Source organism: Rhinopithecus roxellana, chromosome 1, assembly GCF_007565055.1.
Source record: "Rhinopithecus roxellana isolate Shanxi Qingling chromosome 1, ASM756505v1, whole genome shotgun sequence".
Classification (NCBI taxonomy): Eukaryota; Metazoa; Chordata; class Mammalia; order Primates; family Cercopithecidae; genus Rhinopithecus; species Rhinopithecus roxellana.
In genome coordinates this window covers 118,369,760-118,393,733 of record NC_044549.1, presented here as the reverse complement: position 1 = coordinate 118,393,733, position 23,974 = coordinate 118,369,760, and the positions used below count along the sequence as shown (strand labels likewise).

The 23,974-nt window shown below is 40.9% G+C and overlaps 1 protein-coding gene across 1 annotated transcript; it reads left to right on the top strand.

Moving 5' to 3' along the window:
- Nucleotides 1–7,183: 7,183 nt before the first annotated feature.
- Nucleotides 7,184–23,190, top strand: LRRIQ4 (leucine rich repeats and IQ motif containing 4). The gene is made up of 5 exons (XM_010353475.2): nucleotides 7,184–8,234; nucleotides 14,111–14,284; nucleotides 15,832–15,970; nucleotides 18,310–18,506; nucleotides 22,896–23,190. The coding sequence occupies exons 1-5, from the start codon at nucleotides 7,215–7,217 to the stop codon at nucleotides 23,046–23,048; spliced, it is 1,683 nt and encodes a 560-aa protein (XP_010351777.1). The 5' UTR covers nucleotides 7,184–7,214; the 3' UTR covers nucleotides 23,049–23,190.
- Nucleotides 23,191–23,974: the final 784 nt, after the last annotated feature.

The following is a 23,974-nucleotide window of genomic DNA, read 5'->3' as shown; positions in this document are numbered from 1 at the left end:
TGTGTTGTTCCAGATTCTAGAGAAAAGATTTTCAGTATTTCCCATTCGGTATGATACTACCTATGGGCCTGTCATATATGGTTTTTATTGTGTTGAGGTATCTTCCATCTACTCCCAGTTTCTTGAAGGTTTTTATCATGAAGGGATGTTGAATTTTATCACATGCTTTTTCAGCATCAATTAAAATGATCACATGGTTTTTGTCCTTCATTCTGTTGATAGGATGTATCACAGTGATTGATTTGTGTATCTTGAGCCATCCTTGCATTCCTGAAATGAATACCACTTGGTCATGATGAATGATTTTTTTAATGTGTTGTTGAATTCAGTTTCCTGGCATTTTGTTGAGGATTTTTGCATCAAGGTTCATCAGGGACATTGCCCTATAGTTTTCTTTTCCTTTTCTTTTTTTTTTTTTTTTTTTTTTGGTGTGTCTTTATCTGGTTTTGGTGTCAGGGTAATAGTGGCCTCATAGAATGAATTTGAAAGTAGTGTTTCCTCCTCTATTTTTCAGAATAGCTTGAGTAGGATTGGTATTAGTTCTTCTTTAAATATTTGATAAAATTCAGCATTGAAGCCATTGGATCCCAGGCTTTTCTTTGCTAGGGTAACTTTTTATTATGACTTTGATCTTTTTACTTGTTATTGGTCTATTGAGGTTTCAGATTTCTTCATGGTTCAATCCTGGTAAATGGTGTATATCTAGGAGTTTATCCATTTCTTCTAGGTTTCCCAGTGTGTTAAAATATAGTTGATCCTTGGAATTTCTGCTGTATCAGTTGTAATGTCTCCTTTTTCATCTCTGATTTTATTTATTGGGTCTTCTCTCTTTTTTCCTAATCTGGCTAGAAGTTTATTGATTTTGTTCATCTTTTCAGAAAACTCAACTTTTCATATCATCTTATTAATTTTTTGGATTGTTCTTTATTTTAATTTCATTTATTTCTGCTCTGATTTTTATTTCTTTTCTTCTGCTTGTTCTTTTATTTTTATTATTTATTTTCTTCTTCCTTTTTTTTTTTTTTTTTTTTGACAGCGTTTTGCTCTATTGCCCAGGCTGGAGTACAGTGGCATGATCTCAGCTCACTGCAACCTCTGCCTCCTGGGTTCAAGCAATTCTCATGCTTCAGCCTCCTGAGTAGCTGGGATTACAGGCACACACCACCACACCTGGCTAATTTTTGTATTTTTAGTAGAGACAGGGTTTCACCATGTTGGCCAAGCTGGTCTTGAACTCCTGACCTCAGGTAATCCACTTGCCTCAGCCTCCCAAAGTGCTGGGATTACAGGCATGAGCTATCACTCCAGCCTTCTACTAACTTTGAATTTGGTTTGCTCTTACTTTTCTAGTTCTTTAAGATGCATCATTACATTGTTTATTTGAAGTTTTCCTGCTTTTTTGATGTAGGCACTTAATTCTATAAACATTCATCTTAGTACTGCTTTCACTGTATCCCACAGCTTTTGTTATATTGTGTTTCTATTTTATTTATTTATTTATTTATTATTTATTTATTTATTTATTTATTTATTTTTGAGACGGAGTCTCGCTCTGTCGCCCAGGCTGGAGTGCAGTGGCCGGATCTCAGCTCACTGCAAGCTCTGCCTCCTGGGTTTACGCCATTCTCCTGCCTCAACCTCCCGAGTAACTGAGACTACAGGTGCCCGCCACCTTGCCCGGCTAGTTTTTTGTATTTTTTAGTAGAGATGGGGTTTCACCGTGTTAACCAGGATGGTCTCAATCTCCTGACCTCGTGATCTGCCCGTCTCGGCCTCCCAAAGTGCTGGGATTACAGGCTTGAGCCACTGCGCCCAGCCGTGTTTCTATTTTAATTTGTTTCAAGAATTTTAAAAATTTTCTTAATTTTTTTCATTGACCTACTGGTTATTCAGGAGCATGTTGTTTGATTTCCACGTATTTGTATGATTCCCAAATTTCTTCTTGTTGTTGCTTTCTAGTTTTATTCCACCATGCTCAGAGAAGATATTTAATATGATTTTGATATTTTTGAAATTTTTAAGACTTGTTTTGTGACCTAAAATGTGGTCTATCCTTAAGAAGATCCATGTGCTGAGGAAAAGAATGTGTATTCTGCAGCTGTTGGGTGAAATGTTCTGTAAATATCTAGGTCCATTTGATCTATAGTGCAGATTAATTCCAATGCTACTTTGTTGATTTTCTGTCTTTATCTGTCCAATGCTGAAAGTGTCCAATGCTGAAATCAACAGCCATTATTATACTGGAGTCTATCTCTTTCTTTATCTCTAGTAATATTTGCTTTACATAACTAGGTGATCCAGTGTTGGGTGTATATATATTTACAATCATTATATCCTCTTGATGAATGAACCCCTTTATCATTATATAATGACCTTTTTTGTCTTTTTTTATAGCTTTTGTCTTGAAATTTATTTTGTCTAGAAATCTATTTTGTCTAATATACGTGTAGCTACTCCTGCTCTTTTTGTTCTCCATTCACATAGAATATCTTTTCCCATTCCTTTATTTTCAGCATATGTGTGTCTTTATAGGTGAAATGTATTTCTTGCAGACCACACATTGATCACTGGGTCTTGTTTTTTAAAATACATTTAGCACCTCAAGAGCAATTCCTCAGAGCCCAGCACAGCATCAAGATTTGCCCAGGAATTGCAGTCCTTGTGACCTGGACTGCATTTCAAGTTTATTTAGAACCCCCAGAGCACTTTATCCCACAGTGTTGGGGCTAGCCAGAACTCAGGTTCCACCCACTGGCATGGACAATTCCCCTCTGGCTAGGGCTGGTCTAAATGCTCCCTCCATGAGCACCAACTGAATTTCTACCCAGTAGTGCTTTCCATTGTGACAGGCAGCACTGAAGTCCATTACAAAGCCCCACAGTCACTTTTCTCTCCCTCCCCAAAGCACACATATTCTCTCTCTGTGCCACGTGGCTACTGCTGGGGGATGGAGGAGGGATGGTTCTGACAATCCAGGACTGTCTTTCCTACCCTCTGCAGTGCCTCTTTCCTTGCTATGATGTTAAAACCAGGGACTGTGATTGCAAACTCGATTTTTGGTTCTTATGAAGGTGCTTTCTTTTGTGAATAGTTGTTCAGTTTGGTGTTCCTGTTGGAGGGGATGATTGCTAGAGGGTTCTATTCAGCCATCTTGCACTGCCTCCAGGATTTTTTTTTTTTAACAAGATGTATTTGTACAGAATTCTCTCAGCTATGACTCCCTGTTGAAGAATTTTCTTTCTGGTATAGGGAAGGCATGTTTTGCATGGGAGGTTTTAGCTCCTGTTTTCAAGGAGGGAAAGGGAAGATTAGAATACACTTCTTGCATCTGCCATTTTTCAAGTGTCTTTAGCTTAAAGTAATCCTCATACCAAAGTGGCATATTTTGGAGTGGCATATTCTGCTACTCTTTGTTACCATTACATGAATTTCCAGTCTGAAGTCAATTAAGGTTACTTTTAGTTTGTTTGTGGTTCACCAGTTTTTAGAAGGAATAGATATGCTGAATGAGGTTTTAAGCAAAATCTTGAAATTCTTTTAACTATAAATGGATTTTTATGCTAACAGAGAGAGTCGCGCACCATATTGACCTCAGGAACCTAGTCTTACCTATCCAGTTTGCACATAGACGGACTTGGAAACAAAAGCATGAACACTCACTGTAAATTTGAGAGGGCTGATTAGTTTCTTAAATGATTTTCTCAGGTGTTGGAGTTACACAAAGAAAGCTAATTGTTAAACTATGCAAATCTTGGCTCCTTCAAATGAAGATGCAACAATTATTTAATTTAGAAACCACCCCACCATAATATTGGATTGTAATAATAAGTAAATTAGATCACATTTGGGTAGCAATCCCTAGGAAAAAAAATGGCCAAAAAAGACCAAATCTTCCCCATTCTCATTTACTGTGGTGGAATTACTGGCAAAACTATTGCAAATCCGGGCTTTACAATCTCCTTTTATTAAATCCACAAATGAATGTGAAATACGGGCGTATATATAGCTTTCAGGGGGCCGTCAAATTGATGGGATATATGATTAAGGTGAGATAACATACACACACAATTAGATATTCTAAGCAGGTCTTATTATGGAGAAAGATGAATGTTAAGAGAAATAAGTTATTTCATGTGTCTGGAAGCCCAGACACCCTCATATTAATTCTAATCCACATAAATTTCTCCCAAGTGACTTTGTTGTAATGCTGCACAGTAAAATCAAGTCTAAAATCTCACACCCAAGAAGAATGATTTTAATAAATGCCAGGTTTCCTGTAAACGAGTGATGTTAAAACTCTAGGTGAAGTTGTGTCCAATTCTCTGCTCTTACTCACACTTCCTACGATGTTCTGAGAAGAGCCCTTTCAGTTATACAATTTCTTTATCTGTGAAACGGGCTAACAGTGATGCCTGCTGCATAGGATTGTTGTAAAGATTGATGAGGTTACTTTAAGTAAAGCCTAGAGTACATAATCATTGTTCTAGGTGTTCCCTATTTTTATTTGTATTATCGCCTCAGTCTACATACTGTGGAGAATTTTCAGAAATTTGCAAGTAGGAAACTGGAGATTTTACCTTACAGGACTAAATAGTATTAGATAAATTTAATCTGCCTGATGACTAAATGACAAAAATGTTAGAGACAGCTAGTTTTAAACAAAATCAGTGTTAAATATTTCCTTTTATTTAAATAACACTTGTCTCGGAGCTGGTTTTGAGTCCAGGCATAAAGCAACAAGCTCCTGAAGCACATAGTGTTGTGTTTTGAGGAATAGTAGTATTATGTATGGAACTAGAAATGTATCCCCTTCATCTAGGGACTAGGCCTCTGCAATGGATGAGAGGTCCAGATACTCCAGAAGGACTGTCTTCATGCTAAAAAGAAGTTCAAAGATGCTACCGCCAACCTTGCCACTATCATGTCATGTTGTTCTCTGCCTTTCCCCCACAGACTCTGTGTGTGTGTGTGTGTGTACTAAAGACTTACCCTTCTGAAATACAATATTCACATCTTGCATTTATAAGATTTATAAGCCTAGTAGTGTAAGTCTGCTGATTTTGTTTTCATTAAAGATTATCTTTAGTTCCTTTGCATTTTCTTTTCTTTTCTTTTTTTTTTTTTTTTTTGAGACGGAGTCTCGCTCTGTCGCCTAGGCTGGAGTGCAGTGGCGCGATCTCGGCTCACTGCAAGCTCCGCTTCCCGAGTTCCCGCCATTCTCCTGCCACAGCCTCTGGAGTAGCTGGGACTACAGGCGCCCGCCACCGCGCCCGGCTAATTTTTTGTATTTTTTTTTTTTTAGTAGAGACGTGGTTTCACCGTGGTCTCGATCTCCTGACCTTGTGATCCGCCCGTCTTGGCCTCCCAAAGTGCTGGGATTACAGGCGTGAGCCACCGCGCCCGGCCTAGTTCCTTTGCATTTTCACATAAATTTTAGAATCAGCTTGTTAACTTCTACCAAAAAAGAAAAAAAAGTTTGCTAAAATTTTGACTGACATTACATAAAACTATAGATCCAATTGGGGGAATACTAACATCTTAACATTATTGAGTATTCTAATCCATGGACATGATTTGTCTCTCCATTTATTAGACTTTAATTTGTTTCTGGGTTGGGTTTTAGTTCATTCCAATTAACTGCAGTTCCAAATGTCTCGCTTAGACAGAGTTAAGCCCCTTCCAGCCAGGCTTCAGTACTTAAGGCCGTGAAACTACAGGTCCTCTGTTCTTTAGTCCGGCCTGCAATTTTCCCTGTGGCCACTTAGCCAGCCAAAGACTAATGGGAAGAACTAGTTAGTGGGGAGAATGGACTTTGCATTTGGGGCTACTCCAAATTCTAATCCACTATGCCAGCCTACACATGACTGTTAAAAGTTTGGCAGGTTTATTCTTCTCCCGGAAGTTCCTTTGCCTGTGCCTATTAAAGAGTTGTTTCTCTGCCTGACAGTCCTCAAACTTGCAAATGCCATCAGCCATGAGAGGGTCTACTTACAGGTCTCTAGTTATTTAGGAAAGGCTGGTGCAGCTCTAGAATATAGTGTTTTGGGGGGGTTTTTTTGGTTTGTTTTTTGTTTTTTTGTTGTTTGTTTTTTGGGGTTTTTTTTTTTGTTTGTTTGTTTGTTTGTTTTGTTTTGTTTTGTTTTTTTGCTTTCTTTGTATCTTCGGCTCTCTGGTGGCTTTAAGGAAAAATACTACATTTTAAAATATGAGGTTTTTTCCCTAGTGTTTTCTCAGTGTTATGGTAAGAGCAAGAATCTTTTGCAACCTTCTACATCCTACTGGAAACATTCAGAATAGGCTTTTTTTTTTTTTTTTTTTTAAGTGAAATTAGGCTGGGCCCAGTGGCTCATGCCTGTAATCCCAGAATTTTGGGAGGCCAAGGCAAGTGGACCTGAGGTCGGGAGTTTGAGACCAGCCTGGCCAACATGGTGAAACCCTGTCTCTACTAAAATTGCAAAAAAAATTTAGCTTGGCATGGTGGTGGGTGCCTGTAATCCCAGCTACTCTGGAGGCTGAAGCAGGGGAATCGCTTGAACCCAGGAGGCAGAGGTTGTAGTAAGCCGAAATCACACCATTGCACTCCAGCCTGGGCAACAAGAGCGAAACTCCGTCTCAAAAATTAATAAATAAATAAAATTGAAGTTAATCTCTTTTTTTTTTTTTTTTTATGTGAGTCTACGTGTTAGGGGAAGGAGTCTACACTTTAATTCTTCTTTTTTTTTTTTTTTTTTTTTGAGACGGAGTCTCGCTCTGTTGCCCAGGCTGGAGTGCAGTGGCCGGTTCTCAGCTCACTGCAAGCTCCGCCTCCCGGGTTTATGCCATTCTCCTGCCTCAGCCTCCGAGTAGCTGGGACTACAGGCGCCCACCACCTCGCCCGGCTAGTTTTTTGTGTTTTTTAGTAGAGACGGGGTTTCACCGTGTTAGCCAGGATGGTCTCGATCTCCTGACCTCGTGATCCGCCCGTCTCGGCCTCCCAAAGTGCTGGGATTACAGGCTTGAGCCACCGCGCCCGGCTACACTTTAATTCTTCTAACATGAAATGCAAAAACCTAAATTTTATGTTCTGTCATAGTTTCAAGCAGTAAGTTTAATCAACTAGGTTTTAATTTTATTTTTCTTCAGTATAGCAAGTCTGGTGGCAGGTAAATTCTGATTTTTTTTCATCCTTTTCACAGTATTTCAGATTTTGAATATTTGTGCTTTTCTTCACAATAATGTCAAAAGACATAAAATCAGTAGAACATTCATCTAAAATTCATCAGAGAAATGATCCACAGCACGTCAATGATAGAACATTTTTCATTGATGCCTCTAATCAGAGCTTGACTGCCATTCCGTTGGAAATCTTCACATTCACAGAAGTAGAAGAAGTGCATTTGGAGAACAACCAGATTGAAGAAATTCCCCAGGAGATTCAGCGTTTGAAGAACATCAGGGTCCTCTACCTGGACAAAAACAACCTGAGGAGCCTGTGCCCGGCGCTGGGGCTGCTGAGCAGCCTGGAGAGACTGGACCTGAGCTACAACCCCATCTTCTCCTCCTCCCTTCTCATCGTCAGCTTCCTCCACGCCCTGCGCGAGCTCCGGCTCTACCAGACCGACCTGAAGGAAATTCCCGTCGTCATCTGTAAAAACCTCCACCATCTCGAGCTGCTGGGACTGACCGGAAACCACTTGAAATGTCTGCCCAAGGAAATAGTGAACCAAACCAAGCTGAGGGAGATCTACCTTAAGCGAAACCAATTTGAAGTTTTCCCCCAGGAGCTCTGTGTTCTCTATAATCTGGAGATCATTGACCTGGACGAGAACAAAATCGGTGCCATCCCAGAAGAGATCGGGCACCTGACGGGGCTGCAGAAGTTCTATGTTGCTTCTAACAACCTTCCCGTTCTGCCCGCGTCCCTGTGCCACTGTAGCCAACTGTCGGTGCTCGATTTATCCCATAACCTCCTCCACTCCATCCCGAAGAGCCTCGCCGAGCTCAGGAAGATGATGGAAATAGGGCTGAGTGGGAACCTCCTGGAGAAGGTGCCATACCTCATTTGTAGGTGGACCTCGCTGCACCTGCTCTACCTGGGAAACACAGGCCTGCACAGGCTGCGGGGCTGCGTCAGGCGCCTGGTCAACTTGCGCTTCCTGGACCTAAGCCAGAATCATCTGGACCACTGCCCGCTGCAGATCTGTGCGCTGAAGAACCTTGAAGTCCTGGGACTGGATGACAATAAAATAGGACAGGTACGGATTCCCTTTCTGGCTGTGACTATGCTCTCATCCAGGGTCCTTCCTGCCCTACGTTGGTTCAGTGTCTAAACAGCAAATTTAAACTGACTTTATGGGCGAAAATCCAAGATTACTAAATATTCAACAAGGTGATACTTTGTATTACTTTCTTTTCCCCTAATAGCAGCAGTAATCATAATAGTAGCTAATGTTTATTTAGAGGGTGTATGTGCCAGTCACTGAGCTAAGTGTTTACATGGATCATCTCGTTTACCTCTCACAACGACTGTGTCCTCAATGATATATGAAGGAAGTGAGGGGCAGGGAGCTTAACTAACATGGCCAAGGCTACACAGCCTGTAAGTGATACAGCCGCGATTCCAGCCCACAGCTGCCAGGCTCCAGGGTCTACATTCTTCCCCCCCTCCCCCGCCCCCCAAGATGGAGTCTAGCTTTGTCGCCCAGGCTAGAGTGCAGTTGGGTGATCTCGGCTTACTGCAACGTCCGCCTCCCGGGTTCAAGCGGTTCTCCTGCCACAGCCTTTCGAATAGCTGGGATTACAGGCACCTGCCACCATGCCCAGCTAATTTTTGTATTTTTAGTAGAGACGGGGTTTCACTGTGTTGTCTAGGCTGGTCTCAAACTCCTGACCTCGTGATCCCCCCGCCTCAGCCTCCCAAAGTGCTGGGATTACAAGCGTGAGCCACCGCGCCCAGCGCAGGGTCTATATTCTTAACAAAGACCATCTCCCGACAGAGTTTCCATTAACAGCAGATGTTTCTAATACATACAGCCTTAGAAGCCTAAAGTTTCATCCATAGGAAACTGCAAAACCAGATCTGTCCCTAGAGAAACTGTCCCGTGTGTGCAGGGTGGCATATTCAAAAATGGTCATTTAGCATTGTTGATAATCATGAAATTATGGGAGACAATCTAAATGTCAGTAGGGGAGTGGGCAAATAAACTTCAATATATTCATAAAATGAAGTTATATAGTAATTTAAGTGAACTGGTACTGTATGTGCCAATATGGATAGATCTCAAAATTGTGATGTTTGTTGAAAGGAAAACCTAAAGTTCTACATCAAATTGCAGAACATTGTGATACCATTTATAAATTTTAAAATCACACAAAACTATATATATAAATATATATATACATACACACATATACACACAACACATATTTTATGGATATTTTTATATATAATGAAAATATAAAATACTAACTGGAAGAAAACTAAATTCCTGAAGGTGGCTGCCTCTGGGAAGAGAGAAGGAAGTCAACAAAATAGAGAAGCAGCTGGGTGCAGTGGCTCACTCCTCTAATCCCAGCACTTTAGGGGGCCAAGGAGGGAGGATCATTAGAGGCCAGAAGTTCAAGACCATACTGGGCAATGTAGGAATGTGCCTTTAAAAACCAAGAAAGCAGGCCGGGCGCGGTGGCTCAAGCCTGTAATCCCAGCACTTTGGGAGGCCGAGACGGGCGGAACACGAGGTCAGGAGATCGAGACCATCCTGGCTAATACGGTGAAACCCCATCTCTACTAAAAAAAAAAATACAAAAAACTAGCCGGGCGAGGTGGCGGGCGCCTGTAGTCCCAGCTACTCCGGAGGCTGAGGCAGGAGAATGGCGTGAACCCGGGAGGCGGAGCTTGCAGTGAGCTGAGTTCCGGCCACTGCACTCCAGCCTGGGTGGCAGAGCGAGACTCCGTCTCAAAAAAAAAAAAAAAAAAAAAAACCAAGAAAGCAAATGGGGAAGAGATCCTAAGGGGACTGAACTTAATTGCAGTGTTTCATTTGGTTTATTAAAAGATTTGGGCAGTTGGGCATGCATGGGTTTATGTTTCTTTATTATTTTATAATATTCTATTTATTTTAATTTTATTTATTTATTTTTGAGATGGAGTCTCACTCACTCTGTCACCCAGGCTGGAGTGCAGTGGTGCTATCTCGGCTCACTGCAACCTCTGCCTCCTGGGTTCAAGCGATTCTCCTGCCTCAGCCTCCCAAGTAGCTGGGACTACAGGTGTGCGCCATCACACCCGACTAACTTTTGTATTTCTAATAGAGGCTGGATTTCACCATGTTGGCCAGGCTGGTCTCAAACTCCTGGCTTCAAGTGATCTGCCCGTTTTGGCCTTACAAAGTGCTGGGATTACAGGCGTGAGTCACCATGCCTGTCCTATAATATTTGATTTAAAAAGAAAAAAAAAACAGTTGTTAAGAGCAAAAGACAACTGTAGAGGGAGTAAAAAGGGGAATTTGGAAATCAACAACTGTAATCAAATAATAGGTCTGCTTTACCTGGCCATGGACACCAGTCTTATGTGTTCCCCATACATTACAAAAGTCCTGGTCCTTACAGGTTTATTATTAAAAATCTTTTTTTTTTTTTTTTTTTTTTTTTTTTGAGATGAACTGTCGCTCTGTCACCCAGACTGGAATGCAATGGTGCCATCTCGGCTCACTGCAACCTCCACCTCCCAGGTTCAAGCGATTCTCCTTCCTCAGCCTCCTGAGTAGCTGGGACTACAGGCGCCTGCTACCACACCCAGCTAATTTTTGTATTTTTAGTAGAGGCAGGGTTTCACCATATTGACCAGGCTGGTCTCAAACTCCTGACCTCGTGATGCGCCCACTTCAGCCTCCCAAAGTGCTGGAATTACAGGCATGAGCCACTGTGCCCAGCTGCTAAAAAATCTTTTATTTGATTTTTTATTTCTAGAACTTTTTTCCCCGAATTGCTATGGGGTTTTAAAGCTGCCTTTCAGGAAGTAAACATTTTGATGGTAACTTGTAGATTCAGGACGAAATTCTAGGACTTAATCTCTACTGATGTAGCAACTCACCTTGGAGGATTTTTGAGGTTCCGTGAGAGCCCATTCCACTGAACTATTCCACTGCTGATGTAAGAAATTCCTTTTGGTGGATAAGTCTGTCATTCTGCAGCTGGAGTGAAAGACTTAAAATATAAAGTACATATGGGAAGGATGACACATTATACTGAGCCATGAATAATACCAAATCCTGTTCTGAGAGAAATTTTAAGAAATCAAAGGAGCGAATCACACACAGACTGCTTGTTAAAAATAAGCTTCATCCAATACCAAGTTTTACCACAAGTCAAACTGCACTGAAATGTAGACATGTTAAATATTACTGTATTGAACATGACAATCTCTATGTACCATTGCTTTTTCCTCTTCAGTTATTCTGATGGGCTTTGTGTGTGTGTGTGCATTTGTCCTCCCTTCTCAATTTCCTCTCATGCTAATACCACCTTCCAATGCATTTCTCTCCTTAATGAAACATGGCCTTTAAGCCAGCTCATTATCTCTCCCTCCCCAAAGACTCAACTCATGGGTTACTAGCTCTTAAAGCCTGACCAGTAGCTTCTACTTGCCTGTGTGCATGCAAAAATATCTGATTTTCAATGTGCACCTAGATGGATTTTATTTGTAGAGTATACTTCTATTAAAGGAGAAAACCAGGCCAGGTGCGGTGGCTCACACCTGTAATCACAACACTTTGGGAGGATGAGGCGAGTGGATCAACTGAGGTCAGGAGTTTGGCCAACATGGCGAAACCCATCTCTACTAAAAATTCAAAAATTAGCCGGGCATGGTGGAGGGCACCTGTAATCCCAGCTACTCAGGAGGTTGAGGCAGGAGAATTGCTTGAACCCAGGAGGCAGAGATTGCAGTGAGCTGAGATTATACAATTGCCACTCCAGCCTGGGCAAGAAAAGCGAAATTCCATCTAAAAACAAAAAACAAAAACAAAACAAAACAAAAAAAACAATGTACCAGATCCCAAAATGGCTATATGTCAATTATAGTGTCATCAGTAATTGTCTTCATCTAATGCTCTACAGATTTTCTATTCTATACATCTAGATTTCTTCTCATTATACTTTACTATGACTATGATGAAACTAACTACTGGATCTTAAATATTCTGAAAAAATTTTTTGAACATTCAATGTGCTTTGAAAAAGAAAAGCTAAGCCTTTATGAGTTAAGTAAACAGCAACAAGAGTGAAATTTCTAGGTTATAATAAAATGGTTAGATTGAAAAATATTTTTTCATTGTTTTGGACTGCACAGAAGGCAGGCATTTTGTATTGAAGGGCTCTAAGTGCTTGATGAAGAATTTTGAAATAGCCAAAGAGGAAAGCTTAAACATCAGTTTCTCCAGATACTGACTTGATCTAATTAAAATATACAGGTAAATAAATAAAACTGGAAAACTGTTATAGCATTTTTAGGAAAATGAGTCCTTACTCTACACAAAAAAGAGAAAAATGCATTATTTTTCCAAGTATGTGAAACTTTTACAGATAGGTTGTCCTACAGTTAACTTTCTTTTTTCTCCAACTGTAAGTGGCCCATTCACCAATGACCTGTCTGTTCCGGCTATCGACAGAGAGGTGGGGTGGGAGCAGCTCAGCTGTGCTCTAGCCGGAATGAAAGTCGGGTGACTAACTAGGGAATGGCCGGGAAGAATGTCCATGAGCTCAAGCAGGGAACTGTGGGGAAGGATTTCCCAGTTAGGAATTAAGCCAGATAAAGGAACATATGAGTTAAGGAGCTGTTGAGCTATATAACTGGAATTTTTTTTCTACAAGAAAATAAGGCATCTCTGTAACCCAGTCAACAGAGTGATTGTCACATATTTTAAGAATGAAATTTTTTCCCATGTGGTTCCCATGGTTCAGAAAGAAACCGATAGGCAGATAAAATGGTGAAGTTGATTTTGGCTGTACTAAAGTGGGAAATCTGATGGTTAGAAGTAGCCATAGAAGACAATGAGCTTTTCTTCACAGGAGGTGGTGTTTAGATACAAACGGATGGCTCGCTGTAGAATGTATGCAACCACTGTATTAGAAGGTTGAAATAGAGAACCTTCTTAAGGCCTTTCAGCCCTGAAAGTGTGGCACTCTGTGAAATGCCAACCCAGTTCCAACATAGGGTACACAAGCCTGGGTATTCACTGAAAAGCAGAACACGACACGATAGGATCATAATGGAGTTCACTGAACACTGATTAAATGGTGTGAATATATGTTTGCCTCCAACTGAGATTTCAACTGAAGTTTCAAAATTATTAAAGCCTTTTAGGATGAAGAGTCATATCACGAAATGTATTAGTTCCAGTAACTGAATGTATTATGAATATTATTATTTCATTATTAGTCATATCACTAGAGTCATATCACTAAATGTATTAGTTCCAGTAACTGAATTTATTATGAATATTATTATTGTATTATTACACATGACTTTAGTATTTTTCTTTCAATAGTGTCAAGCAGTTGCCACACTACAGTCCATAAATGGCAAGAACGTAGGTTAAAAATTGCTCCAAATTTTTTTTTTGAGACAGCCTCTCACTCTGGCGCCTAGGCTGGAGTGCAGTGGCACAATCTCGGCTTGCTATAACCTCTGCCTCCTGCCTTCCAGAGATTCTCCTGCCTCAGCCTCACAAGTAGCTGGGTTATAGGCACCCACTACCACGCCCGGCTAATTTTTGTAGTTTTTAGTAGAGACAGGGTTTCGCCATGTTGGCCAGGCTGGTCTTGAACTCCTGACCTCAGGTGATCCACCGGTCTTGGCCTCCCAAACTGCTGGGATTAAAGGCATAAGCCACCGCACCCGGCCACAAAAAATTGCTCCAGTTTAAAGTGGTGCATAAAAGTGAAATCAGAGATTTTAGATCCAAAGTATAAATACTGTAATGCAGATACGTGCAGAAATTTTTCATCAGTAGGAGAGGCTAAGTTACTCCACTTGTTTAGCAGTCTGCCTCAGAACCAAAAGCCCAATTTATCTCTGCTGACTGTTAAAAATAATCTTGACCTGAAACTTATCTTTTTGGAATACTTCTAGTTACCTTCAGAATTGGGCTCACTTTCAAAACTGAAGATACTTGGACTAACAGGAAATGAGTTCCTTTCCTTTCCGGAGGAAGTCCTTTCTTTAGCATCTTTAGAGAAATTATACATTGGGCAAGACCAGGGATTCAAACTTACCTATGTGCCAGAACACATTAGGAAACTGCAGGTAAGCTTCCCCAAATGAGCAGGCTAAGAGGCACCTGCCACTGCCTCTTAAATTGACTGAAACTGAGAAAATATGAGGTCTCCACAGGCTGGATGTAGCATCATCCATACTAGATTTCCAGCTTCAAACAAGCAATCACTTTTACATTTTGAGGTTTCCACTGTCCGTGAACAACCCTTCAACATTTCATTGTGATTGCTGCTGGATATGTCCTGCCACACTTCTTTCCACTGTGTGATTTGGTGTGCTTCAGTTACAGAAATTGGGTCTACCTCTTTCCATTTAATTTCCACTTTCTATAAGTAGCCCCCTGAAAACTGGACTATTTTGAAGTTAAAGAGTATCATACAAGTGACATGCTAGGAGCCTGCATTTTGGTGCCCAGGATTTCCTGTAAGGGCAAGTGTGACCTCTCTCCCTGCTTGGAAAAGGGAAATCATGTTGCACCAGCTTCCTGGATCTACAGGGCTGTGAGGAATACTTGCAAAGCAACAGGATAACTTCATTCAAAGTAGCCATACTAGGGTATCTTCATGTATTCATCCTTTAAAGAACTATTTTTTTTTTATGTTCCTGTTGTTGCACATTTTTTTTTTAGATAGAGTTTCACTCTTGTTGCCCAGGCTGGAGTGCAATGGCACAATCTCAGCTCACTGCAACCTCCACCTCCCGGGTTCAAGTGATTCTCCTGCCTCAGCCTTCCAAATAGCTGGGATTACAGGCGCCCGCCACCACACCTGGCTAATTTTGTATTTTTAGTAAAGACAGGGTTTTGCCGTGTTGGCCAGGCTGGTCTCGAACTCCTGAACTCAGGTGATCCACCCTTCTCAGCCTCCCAAAGTGCTGGGGTACAGGTGTGAGCCACCGCGTCTGACCTGCTGCACTCTTAAACATGATAAAGTAGGCGTGGGCTGCCACATAACCCCCAGCCATGCAATGCTATGTACAGCATAGGTAATTCTCACTATGACACAGGGAGTCTATTCCTAATTCTCCATTCCTTTGCCCTGTGTTCACAGAACACCTTTCATCATCTTTTCCTTTGTACCTGTACATGTACAAATATTAGATTTTTGCCCAGTGAAGTTGAAAATAGTTATTTTGAATACATTCAAACCCATTCCCTGTGCATTTTGGCTACTTTCACATGAGGCAATATTGCGTTGATAGTTGAAGCAATGATCATTCTGTAGCAACTGCCACAGATAATTAGCTATTAAAAAAGAGTTAATGATAAATGTAGTTAATTATTCAAATTATTTTTTCATAAAGTTCTGGTGAAACAAATAAGCACTAGATATCTGTAGTCTGTTTTCCCTGCATAAATGGAAACCAAGTCTAATGGATTTACTCAAAAATAATTTTATGTCTTGATGATGATCCTTTAGACATGCTTTTTCCCTTTAACCCAATGCATTATCTCCGCATTTAAAGTAAAAAAAAAAAATATATATATATATATATATGCATGGGCACCCACAGGTGACTCTGGTCACTATAATTAATTAATCAAGGTATATTATTATGGTATACTCATGTTATTTCAGAGTCTTAAAGAGCTATATATAGAGAACAATCATCTGGAGTACCTGCCCGTATCCTTGGGGTCAATGCCTAACCTAGAAGTTCTTGATTGCCGGCACAATTTGCTTAAGCAACTTCCAGATGCCATTTGCCAAGCACAAGGTGAGGAAACTTAGTAGATTCACAGCCTAGTAGAGTTTGTGGCCAGTATTTCCCATGGCGAATGGCTTCCTTGCTTTGCTAAAGACCAATCTGGGTGTTGGGAGAACTGAGTCTATCCCATTACTTCCTTGCAGGGCTCACTCAGTGACATGGGGGAGGCCAGGTGTCCTGATTAGTATAGCTAAGAGTCTTGCAAAGGCAGTTAAGTCATTTATTAGAATGGAAAAGTAAACAGCAACTGCTAAGAAAATTAGCATTCACCCATACATTCATTACACTACCAACAAGAATTTACTGTACACTTACTGTATGCCAGAATTTGGAATTGGGATCCTGCAGTAAATTTCATCTAGGTCATTGAGTCACTTGAATAAAAGAAAAAGCACTGGCCCACAGTGGTGAAATTAGCAACGGACTTTCTTGGACCTACATGATTGACCTGGAAAACTATGTATGATCCCTATTGAAACAGCCAAACACTTTCTGCTAGACTAAGCCATTCTTTGTACATTCATCCATTCACTTAACATGCTTTTGCTGAGTACCCACTGGGATCAGATTTTAAATGTTTCTTTTTTTTGTTTGGTTCTGAATCCCTAGGCTTATGCACATGTTTTCAAACTACAGCGATTTTTTTTCTTTCTTTTTATTTTTTTAGACAGAGTCTCGCTCTGTTGCCCAGGCTGGAGTGCAGTGGCGAGATCTCAGCTCACTGCAAACTCCACCTCCCGGGTTCACGCCATTCTTCTGCCTCAGTCTCCTGAGTAGCTGGGACTACAGGCGCCCACCACCACGCCCGGCTAGTTTTTTTTTTTTTTTGGTTTTGTTTTGTTTTGTTTTTTGTATTTTTAGTAAGGACAGGGTTTCACCATGTTAGCCAGAATGGTCTCGATCTCCTGACCTCGTGATCTGCCCACCTCAGCCTCTCAAAGTGTTGGAATTACAGGCGTGAGTCATTGCACCCGGCCCAAACTATGGCTATTCTTTAATGAAAAAAGAATGAAGAAGTATTAGAGTGGAAGCTGATGCCTACTCATAAGACATTCAAAAATTGGGGGCAAGGCCGGGCGCAGTGCTCATGCCTGTAATCCCAGCACTTTGGGAGGCCAAGGTGGGCGGATCACCTGAGGTTAGGAGTTCAAGACCAGCCTGGCCAACATGGTGGCCAACATGGTGAAACCCCATCTCTACTAAAAATACAAAATTAGCTGAGCGTGATGGCACATGCCTGTAATCCCAGCTACTTGGGAGGCTGAGGTAGGCGAATTGCTTGAATCTGGGAGGCAGAGGTTGTAGTGAACCAAAATCACACCACTACACTCCAGCCTGGCGATGGCGAGACTCCATCTCGGGGGAAAAAAAAACTGGAGGCAAGGGGTTGTATGCAATACTCCTTAGTAATGCTCCTGACCATAAACTTTTATCCTGTCCTTGGTCCCTGGAGGAGTGAAATATTCTCAAAATTTTCAGTGTTTTCTATTTTTCTGTCTCTAATATTTATGGACACTGGCTTCAACAACTTTGAATTGTTATAAAGAAGTTGTAGGTTGGGTGCGGTGGCTCATGCCTCTAATTCCAGCACTTTGGGAGGCCGAGGCGGGTGGATCATGAGGTCAGAAGTTCGAGACCAGACTAGCCAATACAGTGAAACCCCATCTCTACTAAAAATACAAAAATTAGCCGGGGTGTCTGTAATCCCAGCTACTCAGGAGGTTGAGGCAGGAGAATCACTTGAACCCAGGAGGCGGAGGTTGCAGTGAGCCGATATCGCGCCACTGGACTCCAGCCTGGGTGACAGAGCTAGACTCCATCTCAAAAAATAAAATAAAATAAAATAACCAAGTGTGGTGGCGTGTGCCTGGTATCCCAGCTACTCAGGAGGCTGAGGCACTTGAATCATTTCAACCTGGGAGGCAGAGGTTGTAGTAAGCCCAGATCATGCCACTGTACTCCAGCCTGGGCAACAAAGTGAGAGACTCTGTCTCAAAAAAAAAAAAAAAAAAAAAAATCAATAGCCCGCTGACCTTAGGAGCAGCAGGGTCTGAGAGTGATTTTTCCCAGTGGGCTGTCAGTTTCAGCTAAAAACTGTTGCTCTAAACAAACAAAGCATTTGGACTATCTGGAGACTGAATTCTGTTCTCTTCATTATGGGAAGGAGCAAACAGAGCTAGAACTTTTATTAGATGGTAGAAAAAGTTTTGTCGGATCTTGTGCATCCTTCCTCTCATTCTTTTTGCAAATGCAGAATTGGATCCTTCATCTATGTGGGCAGGATTAGGTGACAAGTTAATATTGTTTGTTCTAAGATGGATCCACCATTTAAAAAAAAACCTTTTCAGCTTTGAAAGAATTACTGCTGGAGGACAACTTGCTCACCCATCTTCCGGAGAATTTGGATTCCCTACTGAATCTTAAGGTTCTGACACTGATGGACAATCCCATGGAAGAACCCCCAAAAGAAGTGTGTGCTGAAGGCAATGAGGTCATATGGAAATACCTCAAGGAAAACAGAAATAGGAATATGATGGCAACAAAGGTAAAATCAGCCCAGATTGTTGATAACAGTTGCTTTAGAGGGAGTCTAATGGTAAACACATTACAGATTATCCTATGGAGCAACTCCTTACACCCTTGTCCTGCTTCTGAAAAGAGAATTTACTTAGTAACTTTTATGTCACCAGGGCTAAGGGTAAGAAGATTTTTTAATGTCAGCCCTAGTATTTTTGTCTTTTATGTCCCTTATTTCTTTGTCCAATAAGAAGCCAACAAATAGGCAAAGGAAACCAAAACTTCAAAATTTCAAACAATCTCAAATTCTTGGACTATTTCATTGGAATGAAAAAAGCTTGTATTCACAAAAGCAGTAAAATACATTTTAAAAATTAGAAATGAAAGCATTTATAGATGAGAGGCTGAGTCCAGGGTTCTGAGCTGCCATTGATTAGGATCAAAGGGCTGAGATCCTTGTAATTCTGCTCTAGCCCTTTGAGCCCATGGAGATGTAGAACAGTTCTGGAATGTTTCCACTTCAGCCAGTGTTCTTTATTCTCCAACTGGCCCAAGTCCCCATCACCTCACAGCCGGATGACTACATAAGCCCTTTGACTGGTGTCCCTGCTTCCATGCCAGCTCCCCTACAATATACCTTCTGCTCAGCAGTAGCACTGATGCTGTTAAAACATGGGCTAGAGCTCACCACTCCACTGAAATTGGCAGTCCTCCATTTCACTCAGAGTAGGAGTCAAGTCTTTGGTCCGTAAAATCTTCTCTCAATAGCCCTCAACCCTATCAGACCTAATGTCCTCCCTTTTATGATAAATCTTTTGTGATACCTCCTTTACCATTCCAAAATAAATTCAGAAATAATAAAAACCTACAAAAGCACATAATTTTAATTGAAATAATCCCTGAGTAGCAATTTAAAGGAGAAAGAAAAGTAATTTATATACAAATATATATTTCAGGCTGGGCATGGTGGCTCATGCCCATAATCCCAGCACTTTGGGAGGCTGAGGTGGGTGGATGGATCACTTGAGGTCAGGAGTTCAAGATCAGCCTGACCAACATGGTGAAACCCTGTCTCTACTAAAAATACAAAACTTAGCTGGGCATGGTGGTGTGTGCCTGTAATCCCAGCTACTCTGGAGGCTGAGGCAGGAGAATCGCTTGAACCCAGGAGGCAGGCAGGGGTTACAGTGATCCTAGATTGTGCCACTGCACTCCAGCCTGGGTGATAGCTATCTCAAAAACTAAAATAAAAAATTATTTCAATGTGTATATGCTCAGGATGGATTACACTTGAAAGAATGAAAGTTGTGGTTTTAATTGAATACTTCCTGAAAGCATTTTGAAAAACCATGCACCCTCTTGCACATTCTTAAAATGATATTTAATATATTGCTGGCCACAAGTTTAAATCATTGCAAAGGATGTTAATTTCCAGTGAATTTTAAATGTTGACATTTTAAAATAGAGCTGTTAGAACAATATTTTAACTACATCCAGTGGAAACTGAATATCATTATGATTTGTCAACACCAATTTATAAATACTTAAACAAGTTATTATTTTATAGGCAGAATTTTTATATCTTTTCTTCTTAAACATGTACTTCCATTCTACTTTCCCCTCAAAATTGATCCTAAGGTTATATATATACACATATGTCTTTCATAGATTGCTCTTTTGTACTTCTAGGCAACAAAAATATTTATATAAATTAAATTTTTAAAATTTAAAAATGTATATACATTATAACTATTAGTAGTATAAAATCACCTAAAACAACATAAAATTTCTTACAAATTTTAAAAATTATTACACATATAGGATTTTTTAGAACAGTGTAACAAAATGAGAGAGTTTTTTTAGTGTAGTTTATATATTCATGCATAAATCTTGATGATTATTAGAATAACACAGGGTTTATTACAGATTCTACTCCTGTTTTTCATTTTATAGATGAAAGCCTTGAGAAAACTTGTTCACGCAGATGAGTTAATGAGAACGGAAGAAGCTTTTTTTGCCTGTAATATTTTATTTTAAAAAAAACAATGCTTCATACATCTCTGAACTTCTTCCAGATTTATATCCCCCAAATTGATAGCAGGTCTTAGCTGACATGTCAACTAGGTTTCCCTTATTTTTCTTGAAAGTAGAATTAGAAACCACCTGTCTTGCAAAAGGATTGGTTAACTAGTCCTTACAGTCATTCATTTTCTCATCAACACTTGTACTTTGAATTGTCTTGTGTGTGTGTGTGTGTGTGTGTGTGTGTGTCTTAATGATTTTTGGAATCCAGGGCAATGCACTATAGTAAGATTCAGGTGGGTTCAAGGCATGCCCTTCTTCTGTGGAGCACCAAAGGGGCAACTGGGATGGGGGATCTGCAGTTATGTTCTCGGGATGGAAGCTGAAGCTCAGGAAATGGACTGTCTTCAACCTATCCATGCCTGCACACCGTTGGAAAGGCTTTGTAGACCAGGGTACAGACCACACAACTGAAGACTGCTTAACCTTAAGACAATAAAAAGTCCCATAAATTTCTAAACTGCCTCTAGAGAGTAGTGCTGTTCCCTGGATCCTGATCAGTCTGCTGTTTTCACTACCCATCTCATCTTTCCTACTCTCACTGGGCTTCAGTCATAAGCAGATACCTGGTGTTCTTCCAAGGACCAAGCATGCTCCTGGCTCAGGGCCTTAACACTGGCTTTTCCTGTGCCCAGAGATGCTTCCCTCAGATACGGGCAAGATTCTGGCCCTCACTTCGTTCCATCTCTGCTTAAACGTCCTCTTATCAGAGAGCCCTTCCTTGATTCACCTTATATAAAACAGCATACATACCCCCAGCCACCTCTTTCATTTGTTCATTCATTTAACAAACATTTATTGAGCTTCTACTATGTACCAGACACTGTTCTAAGCACTGAGATACATCAGTGAACAAAACAAATATTTATGTCCTCACAGCACTTAAAATCTAGTAGGAGGGAAATAAAAGCATGAAATATAAAACATAAACTTAAATACTATGTTAGAGAGTGCTACTGTGGGAAAAAAAACCAACAAGAAAACAAAAAAAAAACTAGGTCACCCTAAGGGGAACTGAAATTGCCAGTAGTGTTTGGAGGTGGGGAAGTGGGTAATTTAAATAAGATTGTCAGAGTAGGCCTCATTGAAAAGATGACAGTCTTAGCTTAGGCTGCTACAACAAAATACCATAGAACAGATGGCTTAAACAACGGAACTGTATTTTCTCACAGTTCTGGAGGCCGGAAGTCTAAGGTCAGAGTATCAGCATGATTGGAGTCTGGTGAAGGCCCTCTTCCTGGCCTGTAGAAGCTGACTTCTCCCTGTGTCTTCATATGGCAGAAAGAGAGAGACAGAGAGAGAGAGAGAGAGAGAGAGAGAGAGAGAGAGAGAGAGAGAGAGAGAGAGACGGAGACAGAGAGAAATTGCACTAGAGAGTGCTAACTCTCTGATGTCTCTCCCTATAAGGCCACTAATCTCATCATGAGGGCCCCACCGTTATGACTTCATCTAAATCTAATCATCTCCCCAAAGCCCCTTTTCCAATTTCCATCACACTGGGGATTAGGGCTTCAACATACGAATTTGGGGCAACGCAGTTCAGTCCATAGCAATGACTATCGACCAAACCCTTGAAGCAGCGGAGAGGTGAGCCATCTGAATACTGAGAAGAGTTCCAGGCAAAGGAAGCAGCGAATGTACAGGCCCTGAGTCACAACTATGCCTGTGTGTCTGAGCAGGGAGGAGGCCTACATGGCTGGAGCAGAGTGAGCCAGGGAAAGGGGAGTTAAGAGGTTAGAGGGGTCAGGATTGAGGAGGCAGATCAGAGAGGGCCTTGTAAGCCATATAAGAACTTTGGCTTCTATTCAGAGAGAAGTGGGGAGCCACTGGACAAGCCTGCTACTAGAGGAGGGGTATTGCTGGGTAGGTAGGAGGGAATAGGATCCAGGGAACAAGTGAGGGCTGGCTTTAGGCAGGAGCACAGACAGCCCAGTAAGGAACAGGAAGGCAGGGCATAGGCACTCAGATCCCCTCACCATGCATGGTCGCCCTCCATAGCACTCATCACCGTCTGTCAAATTGAACATTCATGTGTTTATTTTTTACTGTCTCTTCCCTCACTGGAATGTGAGCTCCATAAAGTTGAGACAGTTATTTCTCTGCTGTTGCCCAAAAGTCTAGAGCAGGCCCTGGCACATAAAAGCAATAAATGCATTTTTAAAAAAATTTGTCTGAATGCCTGGCCAATTGAGAAATATAGAAAATAAAATTTAGAGTTCTGATCACATCCCATTCTCCACATCTTCAAGACCACGTATCAGAATAAAGAGATTTAACAATCTCCAGTTCATTGTGATACCAGCCGATGCTGAATATGGGTTTATTTTGTTTTCAGATTCAGGCGTGGTGGCGTGGAACAATGGTACGGAAAGGATTTGGGAAATTCGGTGAACTACTAAAACCACGAAAGAAAGGAAAGACTTCTCCAAAAGATAAGAAAGGAAAGAAGGATGTAAAAGGAAAACCAGGAAAGGGGAAAAAGAAATAATCCTATAAATTGATAAATTGGGGTAATGGACCTAGACAGATTAAGAAGGCAAAATATCTAGGAATTAGATGCCTACTACATTAAAATTATTCATAAAATTATGTTTATGTGTAAAAATAAATGATTCTTACTTTTACTGAAATATTTATGGATAAAATGATATAACACCTTGGAATTTCTTCTAAATAATATGGGAGGGGGAGGGGAAAGTGGGTAGGAGTACAAGTGAAACAAGATTGGCCATACATTGGTAACTGTAGAATAAGGTGATGAGTACACAGGAGTTTGTTATACTATTTGCCTACTTTTATTTATTTTTAATTATTTTTTAAGAGAGGATCTCACTCTGTTGCCCAGGCTGGTGTACAGTGGTGCAATCTCGGGTCACTGCAACCTCCATTTCCCAGGTTCCAGCAATTCTCATACCTCAGCCTCCTGAGTAGCTAGGACTACAAGCGCATGCCACCATGCCTGGCTTTTATATTTCTTTGGTAGAGATGGGGTTTCATCATGTTGGCCAGGCTGGTCTCGAACTCCCGACATCAAGTGATCTACCCGCCTTGGCCTCCCAAAATGCTGGGATTACAGGCATAAGCCACTGCACCCAGCCAGTCTACTTTTAAAACTTTTATTCTGAAATAATTATAGATTCACAGGAAGTTCCAAATAAATATTTAGGTAGGTCCATGCACTGCTCAGCCTCCCTCAATGCTGACCTCTTTCATAACTATAGCACAATAACAAAACCAGAAGATTAACATTGCACTCATTTGTGTGTGTGTGTGTAATCCTATGCAATTTTGTCACATATAGTTTTGTGTAGGCACCATCACAATCAAGACACAGATTTGTTCCATTGCCACAAGTTTCCCTTGTGCTATTCCTCTGTAGCCATACCTACTGCCTACTCCTCTCCCAGTGCCTAA

Coding starts and splice junctions, on each gene's coding strand:
- LRRIQ4 (XM_010353475.2), top strand. CDS start 7,215: ATGTCAAAAGACATAAAATCAGTAGAACATTCATCTAAAATTCATCAG. Junction 14,285..15,831: donor AACACATTAGGAAACTGCAG/GTAAGCTTCCCC, acceptor ATGTTATTTCAG/AGTCTTAAAGAGCTATATAT. Junction 15,971..18,309: donor TGCCATTTGCCAAGCACAAG/GTGAGGAAACTT, acceptor AAACCTTTTCAG/CTTTGAAAGAATTACTGCTG.